The sequence below is a fragment of the Xyrauchen texanus genome, chromosome 7 (genome assembly GCF_025860055.1).
Source record: "Xyrauchen texanus isolate HMW12.3.18 chromosome 7, RBS_HiC_50CHRs, whole genome shotgun sequence".
Taxonomy (NCBI): Eukaryota; Metazoa; Chordata; class Actinopteri; order Cypriniformes; family Catostomidae; genus Xyrauchen; species Xyrauchen texanus.
Genome location: NC_068282.1, coordinates 39,278,912 through 39,296,212, shown reverse-complemented (window position 1 = coordinate 39,296,212; position 17,301 = coordinate 39,278,912). Strand labels below are relative to the sequence as shown.

At 43.3% G+C, this 17,301-nt stretch overlaps 1 protein-coding gene across 3 annotated transcripts in view; it reads right to left on the bottom strand.

Annotated features, from left to right (window-relative positions):
- Positions 1 to 10,517: 10,517 nt before the first annotated feature.
- The window catches only part of LOC127647061 (plakophilin-4-like), a 77,942-nt gene continuing 71,158 nt past the window's right edge, over positions 10,518 to 17,301 (bottom strand). For all 3 annotated transcript variants that reach the window (XM_052131135.1, XM_052131136.1, XM_052131137.1), the window contains one exon: positions 10,518 to 11,627. In XM_052131135.1, coding sequence (XP_051987095.1) covers positions 11,388 to 11,627 — 240 coding nt within the window. In that variant the 3' untranslated portion in view covers positions 10,518 to 11,387. The remainder of the gene's footprint in view (positions 11,628 to 17,301) is intronic.

The window sequence follows — 17,301 nt, the reverse complement described above, 5'->3', positions numbered from 1 at the left end:
TATTTGCATTGCTTTACCCTCTCTTGGTAAGTCCTGCCTTCTCGCACACCAATTGATCGATTATAAGAGGCTTGCAGCAACTATTGGCCAAATCCCAATCCCTGCCTGTCAATCTCTCCGCAAACGCGCGAAGCGCTGTTGTGTTCGGCATCAAAAAGTAGCTTGACAGTAGCAGCAAATGACAGCTGAGTGGAAACAATGCCCAAAGGAAAGAACAAATTTACAGAAGATTTGCACAAACAATTTCCATGCTTTCGTCCAGGTCGAGATCCGTGGGAAGCAGAATGTATGACATGTAAAGCTAGCACTAATGTGTCAGCTTGTTACGTTTCCTCACCGTCTAGGGGTCGGGAAGAAAACTAACAATTTATAAGGAACTTAAAGATAGGAAAAAAAAAAAAGTGTTTGGAGGTCTTCACTCCTGTCCCAGTCAACAATAACCACAACAGGTTACGAAAACAGTTTACAAGTTTTATTGTCCTCTATTAAATACAAAACAAAAGGGAAGCATAAAGTCTTCAAGAGGGGAACAGGCCAACATAAAACAAAATGAGTCTAGCTGAAAAGGGAGGCACAAACTACTTACACTTACAGACAAAGAAAAAGAAATTAACAAAAATCTTGCCTCACTTCCTACCTAGCAATAAACAAGAGAAAACGTCTCGGTTACGTACGTAACCTCGGTTCCCTGAGACGAAGGGAACGAGACATTGCGTTACTAACGCATATGGGGAGTGCCTTCATACACGACCTATTTGAAACCTCTCTACAATAACGCCAATATTCTAATATTGGCTATGGTGTTTGAGCCAGCCTGTTTTGGCGCGAAACTGACCGCTCGTTTCGGCGCGAACTGACCGCTATAAAACAGGTGCACAGACACCATTTCCTCAGAATTTCTGACTGAGAACAAGGAGCACATTGCTTGTGCCTCAAGAACTCTTGAGTCTTGTGGTGCGGCTAGCGTTCGCAATGTCTCATTCCCTTCGTCTCAGGGAACCGAGGTTACGTACGTAACCGAGACGTTCCCTTACGACTTCAGTCCACTTGACATTGCGTTACTAACGCATATGGGGAACAGAATCCCATCACGCCGCACTACACGACATAACTTCCTAGAGAGGAAACATGGCAGCGCAGTCTTATGGGATGGCGACCGACATGTGTATGCCGCAGTGGGTGATCCTCATGATGGCCAGGAGGAGAGCACTCATAATGAATATATGAGCTATGAACCCGGCCAGGAAGGGAGTTTATTTATAATGAAGTGCTTGTGATTTATGGCATTATAACAGCATGAATGCAGGCGGTTGTGTAAATGATGTGGAGCCCGTACTTAAAAGGGGGCATATATATATATATATATATATATATATATATATATATATATATATATATATATATATATATATATGTATATGGCCAATGAATAGCAAGGACTTGTGAAGTAAGAGATGTTACTTCTAGGTTGTAAAACCTTGCGAACGTGTTTTGCGAGGACCATCCTGCTGCAAAACATATGTCTTGCAAGGACACACCATTCATCCATGCCCATAAGGAGGCCATGCCTCTATTTGAGTGTGCTTAACACCAATTGGACAAGTCTGAACCTGCGATTCATAAGCCAGGGTAAGAAAGTCTTTGCTTGGAGAAGGACATCCCTTTTGCACATCCTCCATAGCATACAAAGATCTGATCAGACAGTCTGCACTGGCAAGTATGCTCAACGTATGTATGTAGCGCCCGCACAGGGCATAACAAATGCAATGATTTTTCCTCATCTGAATTAAATGGAGGAGGGGAGAAGGCCTGAAGATGAACCACCTGCGCTTTGAAGGGTGTAGTCAGGACCTTGGGTAAATAGCCTTTCCTGGGTTTGACAGTGGCTCTTAAAAGACCAGGCCAAACTCCAGACATGAATTGTCGACTGATAATGCATGTAGGTCAACGACCCGTTTTTCTGAGTCCAGAGCCAGCAGTAGTGTGGTCTTAATAGAGAGCATACGCAAATCAACAGAGTCCAAAGGCTCGAAGGGGGGGGCCCTGTGTGAGCATTTAGGACTAAAGTTAAATCCCAAGTCGGGACCGTAGCCTGCCGAGATGGGTTTAATCGTCTTGCTCCTTTAAGGAACTTTATGATTAAATCATACTTGCCTATAGAGGCGCCGGTTTCATGTGCGTGATATGCAGATCTAGTTGCCACATACACTTTGAGCTTTGACGGGGTGAGTCCTGCGTCTAATCGCTTTTGAAGAAATATTACAATTTCATGTATGGGGCAGTTTACCAGGTCCTTGCTGTGTGAGAGACACCAATCAGCGAACACCTTCCATTTTAGTGCATAGAGGCGTCTAGTGGACGGTGCTCTGGCTTGTAAAATGGTGTTTATGACTGAACACGTCAGTTCTGGTGCATTTAGTACGCTTCATTCAGGAGCCACACATGCAGGTTCCACAGCTGGGGCTGGGGATGCCAAATTGTGTGCCTGAGAGAGGAGATCCCTCCTCAGTGGTATTTCCTATGGTGAGCTGTACAGCATCTCCATCATTTCCAGAAACCATGGCTGGTTGGCCATTTTGGTGCAACTAATAGAACGTTTCCTTGTCCTCTCAGACTTTGCATATGGCAGAGTGGATCAGGTATACTGGAGGAAACTAATATTTGTTTTTCACCGGCCATTTGTGTGCCATTGCATCCCTTCCCAGCGGGGCTTGGGACTTCGAAGAACAGAGGGGATAGTGGGCATTCTCCACTTAGGCAAATAGATTGATTTCTGCTTTGCTGAATATTTCCCAAATCCTCAGTATAGTTTGAGGATGAAGTCTCCATTCGCCCGGTATCGCCCCTTAGCGTAACAGTAGACGTGCACAGTAATTCAGGCAGCCTGGGACATATGTCACTCTCAGGGAGAGATGATGCTCGCTCCATAGGAGGGGGTGACGCGTCATTCTCGACAGTGGCGGTGAATGAATTCCGCCTTGGCTGTTTGTATATACCACAACTGTCATGTTGACTGAGCAAACCAGGACATGACAGCTCACTATTTCAGACTGAAAGCCTTTAAGGCTAGAATTACAGCCAATAGCTCTAAGCGGTTGATGTGCCACGCCCTCCTCACACCTGTCCAGGTGCCAAAAGTTGGGTGTCCATTGCACACCGCCCCCCAACCTGTGTTGGAAGCATCTGTGGTCACCTCTTTTCGCCTGACAACTTGGGACTTCGAGTACCAGAGGGGACAGTGAGTATTCTCCACTGAGGCAAATAGCTAGATTTCTGCTTTGCCAGATATTTCCCAAATCCTCAATACAGTTTGAGGGTGAAGTCTCCTGAATTCTGCCTTGGCGGTTTATATATGCCACAACTGTCATGTTGTCTGAGCTAACCAGGACATGCCAGTTTGATATTTCTGACTGAAAGCCTTTAAGGCTAGGAATACAGCCGATGGCTTTAGGCACCGCGTGACACTTGCCCCAGCGCGACACCTCGCTGGTAAAATGCAAGAGGATCTGTCCGTGGTGCTGAACAGAGGCTGGATATAGTGATGCGCATGCGTCATCGGCGCTAAGCACGTCGCGCCACACGGCGCTTCAGCCAGCACTCAAGAGGTCTCATGTGTAAGAGAACTAATGGAATGACGGCGGATGCGCCGCCACAAATCCCAGTGCTTTCTGAAACAAGTTTCAGTGGAAATGTTCTCCCCAGTTTTAACTGAGATGGACACTGTAAAATGGCTGAAGCAATAAAACTGTGCTGGCATAAAAAAACCTCTGATTGTGGCAGTAACAGCCAATTGTCGAGGTAGTTTAGGATGCGCATGCCGCTCAGTCTCAGAGGGGCGACAACCGCATCAATGCACTTTGTGAATGTGTGAGGAGCCAAAGACTGTCCGAAGGGCAGGGCTATGAATTGATACGCTGTTCCCTCGAACGCGAATCTCAAAAACATCCTGTGATGTCGTACAATTTGGATATGATAGTACGCATCCTTCAGATCTATCAACGCAAACCAATCATATGGGCGTACATGCGATAAGATCCTTTTCTGAATAATCATTTTGAACAGGCGCATACAAATGCGCGATTAAAATGTCTCAGATGCAGGATTGGCCGAAGCCCGCCGTCTTTCTTTGGAACAAGAAAATAACGGCTGTAAAACCATTTTGTGCTTGACAATTTGGCACAATCTCGATCGCATTTTTCACGATGAGAGGTGTATTTCGGCTCGTAACACTGACGCGTCATCGGACGAAACCGTGGAAGACAGAACGCCGTTGAAACGGGGTGGCCGGTGTGCAAATAAGGATCGTATATCCTTGTTCGATCGTTTTTGCACCCATTCTGAAATACCCGTTAGGGATCGCCACGCATCCGCATAGTGGGACAGAGGGCAGTTTGGTTTGCTCACTGTATGATATGATGCGACGCTCACTCTAGGGAAGCGGTTGCGCATAATGTGTGTGCTTTGAAGAGGAAAAGGGGGCTCTTTATTGAGAATGTGTGAGCATCTCGTGCATTTGCAACGAATGCTGTATTCTTTTTTGCACTTATTGCATTTTTATTTTTGCATTTATTTGCGTGCAAGACACAGAAACAACATTTTGAATAACAATATCCCTTTCCCGACCAACAAAAGTGGGGAGATGGGGAACAGTGTTTTGTGTCTCTCCAATCGAGCCTTTTTTGGAGCAGACCCGGAGGGAATCGCGGGCTCTGCTTTCCGCTTCAAATGCTATTGCCCGTCAGGAGCGCTTTGCTGCGCGTAATGATACGCAGGTGCCTGTGAGGCTTTTAGTCGCACGCTGACTCGAAACAGAGCGAGGGTGAACCGGCTGTGATATACTCCATGTGGGCATAAAGTGTCTCATAGCCTGTGACTGCTGCTGAATCGCGACATAACGCTCAGCAAACTTATTCATAGAGCCGCCAAAAAGGCCGGCTGGAGACACAAGAGCATCTAAAAGAGTGTCTTTTTCTTTATCACTCATTTCTGCCCTGGAGCGCCGCCATTGTGTGGAGTGCTGATCCAGCTTGTTCTGCTGCTGAGTAAGCTTTTCCCGCCAGTGCGGACGTTTGTCGACACGGTTTGGAAGGATGTACATGTTACTCGCTGGGCAGAGGTGTGCCGCTACCGCCTCATCCACAGGGGGTAATTGGGCATAACCGTTTTCTTTCCCAAAGAAATTATCCACATTATAGAGGATGGCGTCACTGCGCGAGCGCGCCAAATAAGGTCGCGCGCCAGGACTTGAATAGTTTTCATTATGAACTTCGGGGAAGAAATGTGCGGGATGCTGCCGTTTAACGGCGCCCGCAGTGCTGGAACCATTCATCGAGGCGAGACGGTTGGGAGACCAGTCAAGGGTGAAGCTCTTCGACTGCCCTTGCAAGGACGCGGAGCATCTCCCTGTCAGTGGCGCGTGCACGTTCCTCGCCCTCGCTGGGGGAGGGGCGGCAGCATTATCCACTGACCATTTGCCTGATGTGGCGAGAGACATGACATCGTCATCATCCCCAGCATCAGATCCACCAAACGAGACAAGGCCGCACGCTCATCAGAGGGCCGGAGCTCGTCTCGCACATAGCGTATGGGGATATATGCGATTCGTGGAGATTGAGGGGCTCGTGGGGTGTGTGCCGGCACAAAATCCACCTCAAGTTCATCCTGCTCGGCCTCGCGGCCCCACCGTGCCTCCTCGTGTGAACCCTCGGGAATCACAGAAGAGGCTGGTGGGAGGGCGCGAGAGGCTGAATCGTCCCTCAGAACGAGGTCGATTCGTGAGCGAAGCGACTTGAGACTCATGTCCTCACAGTGAGGACAGTCTGTCTCCATGAGAGCTGACTCTGCGTGGCCGCGGCCCAGACAGAAAACGCAGCTCTCATGCTTGTCTGACGGCGGGATGTGTCTCTTGCACAAGGAACACTTACGGAACAACATCTTGAAAAGACGTGAACACGTAAGTGGCTCTTCTAGATATATAAATATAGATTTATATTTATATAACTTATATAACTTACATTTATACACACAAGTACAATTTTGCTTTAAAAGGATACTCTACACCTGCCGACGCGCTGCGGAGAATCAGGATGCTGAGGTCCGTTCACCAGCGAAGCGTCAAGCGGCGAGGCGGAGTGATGTTCGCCGGAGCACTGCAGGGTAGCGGAGAGTCTTCTCGCTGCCGTGAAGATTCCGTCCGCTGACTATTGTGAATCGACGGCGAAGGTGGAGGGCTTCGAGACAAGAGGTAATCGCTGTCTTGAAGGAAGAAATTCTGAGGAAATGGTGTCTGTGCACCTGTTTTATAGCGGTCAGTTCGCGCCGAAACGAGCGGTCAGTTTCGCTCCAAAACAGGCTGGCTCAAACACCATAGCCAATATTAGAATATTGGCGTTATTGTAGAGAGGTTTCAAATAGGTTGTGTATGAAGGCACTCCCCATATGCGTTAGTAACGCAATGTCAAGTGGACTGAAGTCGTAAGGGAACCGGTTTAACAAAGAAAATGGCGCCCACCTCTCTACCGCTTCCATGGATACCAACGGGTGGAAAAGATTGCACAACCAATAAAGGGACAATGTTTAAATTAGGGTAAGTTTAACATAAACAATTTGTAGTTTCCAAATAACAACAGCGTAAAAACACAAAGGCTATCAACGCTGGGGCAGGAGGAAAGAGTCTCTCCTAGCAGACTTTCCACCTCAGCTTTATTCCCATGTTCCTCCGATCAGCACCAATCAGAGCTGCTCAGCACTCGATCCTAATCACTCACAGCTGATGTAAATTAACCTGGTTGGGATGACATGGAACACAAGGGAGACAACAGAAACATACAAACAATGTATAGTCAATACACATACAACTTCTACATCCACAGATGTAACAAGAAAATAAAAGAAAGATACGCCCTCGGACGTAACACAGCTGCTAAAAAAGGTGCAAGTGATTTAGAAGCTCACATTAGATCTGCAAAGCATAAAGTGTCAGCAAAAGGTGAAAGTTCATCAGGTAAATTAACGGACTACTTTTTGTGACCAGGTAAAATTGTTACCTCACTATGCTTCATTTTCCATGGCCATTCAAAATAATAGTAATAGGAAATTAAGGTGCACTCATAGCATCAAATATTTTATTATAGTACATGAACATTCAAAATAATGTTATATAAATAATATTTATACACATCATACATATTTCAATTCAATTGTGACCTCAACCTCGCAACCTACAACCCAGTTGCGCTGTTGATACCTGCGCAGGTAGTGGACGCGGCAAGTTGAATCAAGTATCACTGGTAGATGGGAGGAGAGACTTGGGTTGTGCTCCGGCAAAAAAAAAAAAAATGAAAATAAAATACAGGTGCTGGTCATATAATTAGAATATCATCAAAAAGTTGATTTCGGTAATTCCATTCAAAAAGTGAAACTTGGATAATGTATACATTCATTCCACACAGACTGATATATTTCAAGTGTTCATTCCTTTTAATTTTGATGATTATAACTGACAACTAATGAAAAACCCCAAAATCAGTATTTCAGAAAATTAGAATATTGTGAAAAGGTTCAATATTGAAGACACCGGGTGCCACACTCTAATCAGCTAATTAACTCAAAACACCTGCAAAGGCATTTAAATGGTCTCTCAGTCTAGTTCTGTAGACTACACAATCATGGGGAAGACTGCTGACTTGACAGCTGTCAAAAAGACGACCATTGACACCTTGCACAAGGAGGGCAAGACACAAAAGGTCATTGCTAAAGAGGCTGGCTGTTCACAGAGCTCTGTGTCCAAGCACATTAATAGAGAGGCGAAGGGAAGGAAAAGATGTGGTAGAAAAAAAGTGTACAAGCAATAGGGATAACCGCACCCTGGAGAGGCTTGTGAAACAAAACCCATTAAAAAATGTGGGGGAGATTCACAAAGCGTGGACTGCAGCTGGAGTCAGTGCTTCAAGAACCACCACGCACCGACGTATGCAAGACATGGGTTTCAGCTGTCGCATTCCTTGTGTCAAGCCACTCTTGAACAAGACACAGCGTCAGAAGCGTCTCGCCTGGGCTTAAGACAAAAAGGACTGGACTGCTGCTGAGTGGTCCAAAGTTATGTTCTCTGATGAAAGTAAATGTTGCATTTCCTTTGGAAATCAAGGACCCAGAGTCTGGAGGAAGAGAGGAAAGGCACAGAATCCACATTGCTTGAAGTCCAGTGTAATGTTTCCACAGTCAGTGATGGTTTGGGGTGCCATGTCATCTGCTGGTGTTGGTCCACTGTGTTTTCTGAGGTCCAAGATCAACGCAGCCGTCTACCAGGAAGTTTTAGAGCACTTCATGCTTCCTGCTGCTGACCAACTTTATGGAGATGCAGATTTCATTTTCCAACAGGACTTGGCACCTGCACACAGTGCCAAAGCTACCAGTACCTGGTTTAAGGACCATGGTATCCCTGTTCTTAATTGGCCAGCAAACTCACCTGACCTTAACCCTATAGAAAATCTATGGGGTATTGTGAAGAGGAAGATGCGATACACCAGACCCAACAATGCATAAGAGCTGAAGGCCACTATCAGAGCAACCTGGGCTCTCATAACACCCGAGCAGTGCCACAGACTGATCGACTCCATGCCACGCCGCATTGCTGCAGTAATTCAGGCAAAAGGAGCCCCAACTAAGTATTGAGTGCTGTACATGCTCATACTTTTCATGTTCATACTTTTCAGTTGGAAAACATTTCTAAAAATCCTTTTTTTGTATTGGTCTTAAGTAATATTCTAATTTTCGGATATACTGAATTTGGGATTTTCATTAGTTGTCAGATTTAATCATCACAATTAAATGAAATAAACACTTGAAATATATCAATCTGTGTGTAATGAATGAATATAATATCCAAGTTTCACTTTTTGAATGGAATTACTGAAATAAATCAACTTTTTGATGATATTCTAATTATATGACCAGCACCTGTGTGTGTGTGTGTGTGTGTGTGTGTGTATGTGTATATATATATATATATATATATATATATATATATATATGTGTGTGTAAATATAACAACAGCTGGACGAAAAATTTTTATTTCATATCTCGAAGCCATATCGACAATGGCCTCGCCTTTTGCAAAGTGTCCAATATATCCAGGGTTTAAAGGCAGAAATGTGAAGCTTTTAATTTTTTAAAAGCACTTGTAATATTGGCTTAACTTTACACAGAAAAGGTTATTAAGCGATTTTATCACACTAAAGACATCTTGTGGCTAAACGTTTGAAACAGTGAGTATTCTAATGTTGGCCCCGTTCACTTCCATATTAAGTGGAAGTGGTGATTGGTAAGGCCTAATGGAACCCAGATTTTTAGCTTTTTTTTTTTAAGAAAAGGAGGGGCAAGTCAAAATACATTTTGTGGTGATCCGTATTATGCCATAAATGCTGTTGAGTGAGCTTAACTTGTATTAAACATGGAATATTACTTTGACAGTTATCAAGCCCAGATTCTCGCAGGTGTAGCCTAGTTTTCAGTCTTTTTAATGCACTAATTTCATTTAATCCTGGTGACCTGAATCCTTTCACATACAATCACAAATGATCCTAATATATAATGTAATTTTAATGACACTGTTCTAAATTAAATCTGGAGTGGTTTTCAAAATGACAAAGGAGAAATACACTCCTAATTTCCTCTTAATTGAAACTAATGTATGCAGGTCATACATTTATGAAACGCAGGTACCCTTAAAAATCCCAAACCTTAATCTTACTTTCCAATTCATGCCATACATGTTAAAGATTTAATATTTAAGTCTACTAAACGCTTGACTGGAAGCGATAATTTATAGTTAAAAAGTACTTCAATATCGTTCATTTTCACACACAAATTGATAGATTCACTTTAGAAGACATTAATTTCACTGCTGGAGATAGGAGGTATTACTTTTATGGTGACTATCTGTGCTTTTTGGACCTACAAATATCTAATCACCATCCACTCCTATTCTAAGGACCTGCTGAGCCTGGATCTTTTTCTACAAATCTTCAAAAGTGGTTTGCAGAAGAAAGAAAGTCATACACATCTCAGATGGCATGAGGGTGAGTAAATTATCAGAGAATTTTCATTTTTGGTTAAACTATCCCTTTAATTCTGAATATGATAAAGCGATGAGGCATTTCTCTATGATCATCAACTGGATAGCACTAACTACCTCTATGGTTATCAATCCGTGAAATGAACTTCTAATTCAGTTTGAAATGATTAGAATGAAGTTGAACTTTGAAAGTCAATTTTACGTAATAAGACATTAAGCTCAATTAACAAGTTATATTAATTAAAGTAAAATTTAGGTTGTTTAAAAAACTTTCCCTCTTAAGTTGACACAACTTAAAATTTTAAGGCAGCATAAACACTTACTTTTTTAAGTTGAAACAACAAGATTTTTTTTACAGTGTAGGGGAACAAACAACATAAACAACAAATAACAAATGTTATCTTTATTACATCTAAATATTCTGATAGTATAGTAATAACTTTTGTTTCCATAAGGTCTCTTACATATACACACACTTCTACATAGCGATTTATCATGGAACAGTTTTTTGTGCGTAGTAGCACAGATCACAGCTGTACAATAAACTGACATAGTTGTACAAGACTCAATGGAACATACATTTGTCTTTACATTAATTAGGCTACAGCAATGAGACCAGACAAAAGGACATTTTGTTTTCCAATGCACAGAACATCATTAAAGTTTTTTTGTTTTACACAGCTATTATTTCTTAATTGGACTTTTTGGCCAATATGTAATTTCGTTACACTTTTTCATCTGGCTCAGGAACTGAGGTGACTTTTAATAACATGCCATAAAATAAAAAAAATAAAAAATAATGAATAATAAAAACTTTAAAAGATGGCTCTTATTACATTAAACTTTAAACACACTACTGTTTTAAAATATCAGTGACTGGAAAGTAAAGTCTTTGGCTCACATTCAATCCCAGGTCAAAACATTCAAGTTAATTCAATGGTGCACATTAATCTTTCATACAATCACACACACACACACACACACACACACACACACACACACACACACACACACACACACACACACACACACTCGCACAATTTAAATTCAACAACTGAAAATGAATGAGTCGCTTCAAATGCAACAGCTTGCTCGCATACACACTCGAACGCATATACACACAAAAAACACAAATTAAATCCCGCAAATTAAAATCCAGTCACCATTTAAATTCAACAGCTTGTCCATAACATGGTATAGGAATACTCTTGGATTCCTCTGACTCAGATAAGTGTCATCTCCTTGCAATAGTCTATGTATGGCTACACTTTACATAAACATATTTACACACACACACATACACAGTACACGCCTACACCCAGGAGTCAGGTGAGGCTGGGTAGGTCTGAGTTCTGTACGAAGGCCTGCGTGTGGTGGAGTAGAAGTCCACGTAGTTGGTATTGGGTTTGAGAACCTGTTTCTCGCTCACCACAGGGTACTGAACTGGCTCATCGAGGAACGCATCCTCATAGCCCATGGGAGATGACAGATACATTCCGTAAGAGTCGTAGCCACTTTGATTTGCCTCCTCTGGGTAGTAGAGCTGGCCATGCTGAAAGAGGAGACGGAGGTCATTCTACAAAACAGGTGCCTTTTGTGTGCCTGATTAATATAGTATATGTAAATAATGAATTTAACAACAAATATCTGAAACCACATTTTTACTGTGTTATTTTTCTAGACACATTAACAAAAGTCAAGTGACTCAAGTGACTTTGGTTTTTTATGTTATTGTTATCATTATTTTTCTTGTGTAATGAGGTTATATTTAGGATGCATTTATTTTGCTTCATTAAAACTCTTTATCCTCACTGGAATGGCATTTTTATGTATTATTTAAAAAACTATAGGATTTGTCCACAGGTTATCCATCAATCACATTACCTATATATCTATACCTTATTAAAATAATGTATAATTTCATAAATAAATAAAAAAACACAAAATTTAAACAAAATTACATAATAAATACAATTTAAAAAAAGCAAATAAAGCTGATGTGTGTAATTGTTTTGTGTTAAAATTATTTCTTGAACTGTAAGTGTAATACTGTGGTTCTAAGGCATGCAATTATCACAACATTATTCTGTTTGTTTGTGGGGCTGTTCAACTAATGGAAGATGGGGAGTTTTCTGAAATCTGATAACAGTGATTATTTTTGCAATTCAATTTGTTGATACTGATGGCATAGAAAATGACATATTTAAGCTTTAAATGTCTCCTCTTTTGTTTATCATTGCCTCATATATTTTGTTAGGTTTGTCAGAAGGGAACAATCTTAAATGGTCCACAATGTTGTGATGATTTTGTATAAAAATTGATAATGGAAAACTGGATATTTGTAGAAATATCAGAATTAAATTATCCTTGAAATAAATACCTTGAAGTGTCATGATTTTGAACACAAGGCAAGTAACAGTTAAATGAACTGTAAAACTGTCAAGCCTCTTACTTTCCTGAAGGCATAGTAATATCCCAACATATATGAACATAATTTATGTTAATTTATCTTGAGATGCACAATGCAATTAATGAACACTTGCAAACATTGAATGTTTAAAATCTCACATCAGTTTGTTTAAAAAAATGTAATTAAATGAAAAGACAATTTTAAGCGATTTTAACTAAAAAGCAGTTAAAATCGCACAGCATAAAATAGGCAGGCTTCTTATGGTGCGTTCACATACAACGTGAAGAACCATTTTGCTCCGCATTGCTCACGCGAGATTGACCGCTGGATTATACATTTGTGTTTAAACTTGCGTTCGCACGAGTAACACGAACCCGCGAGTATTCCCCCTTCTCTTTCGAAAAGGACAGGAGGAGGGGCTTCTACGACTTGGTTCATAGTAAAGTACAACCAATAGCCGGAATCAAGTAGACACGCATATTTTCAGAACTTACCAGGTAGTCCAACTTCCTCGCTCACTTTCCTCCAAGCAATGTCTTTTTTCGTCCGGTCTCTGTACATGTATGATGTTGTGTCATACAATTCCGGGTGCCCACACCGCTACAACATTTTTCATAATTTTTCCAGATTTCTTCTGCTACTACGTCAATATGTCAGTGACATCCGGACAATCTCAATGCTGAATAGGCTTTCGTGACAACGCGTCAAGCAAATTCCTCGCTCTAGTTGAAAAATTTTAATACGTGAATGAAGTGATTCCGCGTGTTCGAGCCGCATCATCAACTTCATTCGCGCCGCCCGTCTCGCTTCGCTTTGTATGTGAACTCACCATTAGAATTAAAATGCAGTTGTTGCACTTTTCACAATATCCTCCAGGTGGCAGAACTAAGGAAAGAGCTCACGCCCCTACTCCAGTTACAGATAGCCTACTGCATCTTTTGTGGGTGCGTCATACAGTATCTCATGCACATTTTAAGTTATAATCTTAAACTGGTTGCGATACTGGTTTTATTATGAGTGTTTCCAAAGTGTGGGCAATACGCATGAACTGCAGCAATCATGATGGTGCCGCGGATGGCCGCCTCTGTGTGGAGCGTTCCTATTCTTTTGTTGTTTTTGTTTGTTTGTCCTGTGTTTAGTAATCTTTTTCTAGGCAGTTTTACAGGGACAAACTGCTGAACATTCGGCAGCATATACCAGACAAATTTTCCTGGTTTTGGAATATCCGGACGCTTTGATGGACATTTTAGTCAGAGGCGCAGCTTTGCTGTTCAAGAGATGCAGGGGAGGGAGACGAGCAGGTGCGCTGGTCAAGCTCCGTCGGCGCGGCTTTCGAACAGCGCTGCCGAGTATTCATCCAGCGAATCTCCACTCTCTTCCTAACAAAATGGATGAACTAATTCTCCTCACCCCTACAAACAAGTACTTGTCAAACCCTGCTGCCTTGTGCTTCACAGAAACCTTGCTGAGTGAAGCCATTCCGAACAGCGTGTTACATCTGCCAGGCTTTCAGCTGTTCATAGTGGAATGCATCGTGGATATAATGGGGAAAACGAGAGGCGGTGGAACATGCTTTGAAATGAAAGTTGGTGTACAGATGTAACAACATTAAAGAAGATGCTCTGCCCTAATTTAGAAGCGCTCTTTGTTAATGTTCAGCCGTTCTATGCGCCGTGTGAGTTTTCTTCGTATTTTCTGCTGAGTGTTTATATCGCGCCAAATGTGTGAATGCAGCGCTGCAACAGCTGGCTGATCAGATCACAGACACGGAACAACACCCGGACTCCGTTATTATTATTCTTGGGGATATTAACAAAGCAAATCTCACACGTGAACTCCCCAAATACAAACAGCACATTACATGCCCAACCAGAGACAGAAATATATTGGATCATTGCTCTGTCCCTAGAGCAGCTTTGGGACTCTGATCACTGTCTGGTTCATCTTCTTCCAAACTTCTTCCGATTTTACAAATGAAAATCAGCCAAGCCTGTAGTAAGGACTGTAAAGAAATGAACCAATGAAGCAGAGCTGGAACTACAAGCCTGCTTTGACTGCACTGATTGCTCAAACACACCCTCTCTTACCTTCACTTCACACAAACACCAACACCTCCTGCAACCCCCCATCACAGGACTTAATGACTACAGACCTGTCGCCCTGATGTCTGTGGTCATGAAATCATTGGAGAGCCTGGTGTTGGCCCACCTGAAGGACATCACTGGACCATTTCTAGATCCACTTCAATTTGCTTATCGAGCAAACAGGACTGTGCAGGATGTAGTCAACATGGGATTGCATCATATCCTGCAGCATCTGGACAGACCAGGGGCATATGCAAGGATCCTTTTCGGCTTTCAACACCATCATCCCAGCTATACTCCAGAACAAATAACACCAACTCTGTTCCCACGTCTATCTGTCAGTGGATCACCAGCTTTCTGACGGACAGGCAGCAGCTTGTGAGACGGTAAATTCACTTCCAACAGCAGTACAATCAGCACTGGTTCCCCCCAGGGATCTGCGCTCTCCCCACTACACTTCGCCCTCTACACCAATGACTGCATTGCCAAGGACCCCTCTGTCAAGCTCCTGAAGTTTGCAGATGACACCACTGTCATATGCCTCATCCGAGATGATGATGAGCCTGCATACAGAAGGGAGGTTAAACAGCTGGCTGTCTGGTGCAGTCAAAACAACCTTGATCTGAACACGCTCAAAACAGTGGAGATGATTGTGGACTTTTGGATGAACACTCCAATACTGATCCCCTTCTCCATTCTAAACAGCACTGTAGCAGCAGTGGAGTCATTCAAGTTCCTGGGACATACCACCTCACAAGACCTGAAGTGGGAGATACACATCGACTCCATTGTGAAAAATGCCAAGCAGAGGTTGCACTTCCTTCACCAGCTTAGGAAGTTCAAACTGCCACAGGCACTGCTGATACAGTTCTACTCAGCATTCATTTAGTCTGTCCTCTGCACTTCAGTAACTGTTTGGTTTGGTTCAGCTACTAAATCAGATATCAGAAGACTACAATTAAAGGACAGTTCAGACTGCTTAGAGAATTATTGGTTGCCCCTGCCCTCCCTTCAAGAACTATTCACTTCCAGAGTGAGGAAAAAGGCAGGAAAAAATCACTCTGGACCCCACTCACCCTGCTCACTACCTTTTTGAACTGTTGCCTTCTGGCCAGTGCTTCAGAGCTCTGAGCACCAGAACCGTCAGGCACAAGAACAGTTTTTTTCCTCAGGCTATCCATCTCATGAACATTTAAAATTGCCCCATTGAGCAATAATTATGTGCAATACACAGTTTAGTCTTTTTATATTTATCCAACACATCCAACCTCTTCTGCCATTACATTCCGTTGCACTGTAACAGATTTGTTTTAGATTTGCTATATATGTGTATGTGTGTGTGTGTATATATATATATATATATATATATATATATATATATATATATATAGTCTTATTGTGAGTTCTACATATACTTTATTTTCAATTAAAATTGTTTTTATTCATTTTTATACAGTTATTATTTTGTATTATTATCTATGTCTTGTTGCTGTTTTGTTTTGTTGTGCACTGGAAGCTCCTGTCACCAAGACAAATTACTTGTATGTGTAAGCACACTTGGCAATAAAGCTGATTCCCCTTCTGTCGCTCTCTCCACGTTGTGTCAGAGAAGCGACACTAGGGGTCTCTCTTGAGCGCCGATATTCACCTCTGGACTATGAAAAAAGGCCAATGAGAGTTGGCAACCAGTATTTGCATGTCCCGCCCCCGGACATACGGGTATTTAAGCGGCACAAATACGGGAGTTCATTCAGAAAATTTCTTCGGAGACGATGGTCGTGTCTGCAACTGCTGCGTGTACACACCGATTTCCTGCTATCCCTCTGCTGCATGCTGTTGGATTCTACGGCGCACAACAGCGGCTTTCTCCTGTTTGCACGGCTGTGCATTCCTGCCCCTGGGCGCATCGACAGTGCAGATTAAAAAACTCTCACGAGTTTTTTCCCTAAAAGAGTGATTTTATTTAAAAGAGTAATTTCCTCTAAAAGAGCAAAACACAGCGGCGTTGAACGTCCTTTTAAGGACGCGTCTTTATAAAGATGCCTTTCCGCCCCTGTGTTGTTTCTGGATGCGGTAGAGTGCTCTCCGCTTCCGACGGCCACAGGCGCTGTCTCGTGTGTCTGGGTAGCGATCACACCGAGGCTGCGTTTGTGGATGGTTCATGTTCTCACTGCGAGAACATGACCATGACAACGTTGCGGTCGCGGCTTGCTTACAACCGTGAGCAAGCCACTCCAGCCGCCCCCCGTGTCGCTCCTTCTTCCCACGGGATTGAGGACGATGCGGCTGGCGATGGAGGCGATTTGGGGATGGCAGCGGGTGCAGCTCCGCCGGGTACGCCCCCTCGGACCACCCGCACCCCGACACGCTCGTTGATTCCCGTCCGTGCTCGAGGCAGTGGTGACTCGCCTCACAGCCAGTCTGCCGACCCTCTTGCGATGGAAGCAGATGAGCTCGCCGCGGCATCAGAGGGCGTGTTATCTGATGCTGAGGACTCCCCTGGGCTGCCGCTTTCAGGCTTGCACGCCCAGGCTGAGGCTGATGCACAGATGACCGACATGCTTTCCCGGGCAGCCAACAGTGTGGGCTTGGATTGGAACCCTCCATCCTCCCCACAACCATCACGGCTGGACGACTGGTTCCTGGGGTTTGGGCGTCGCTCACAGCCTCGCCCCCCCGGTCCCGTTTTTCCCGGAAGTGCATGACGAGCTGACGTCTTCGTGGAGAGCACC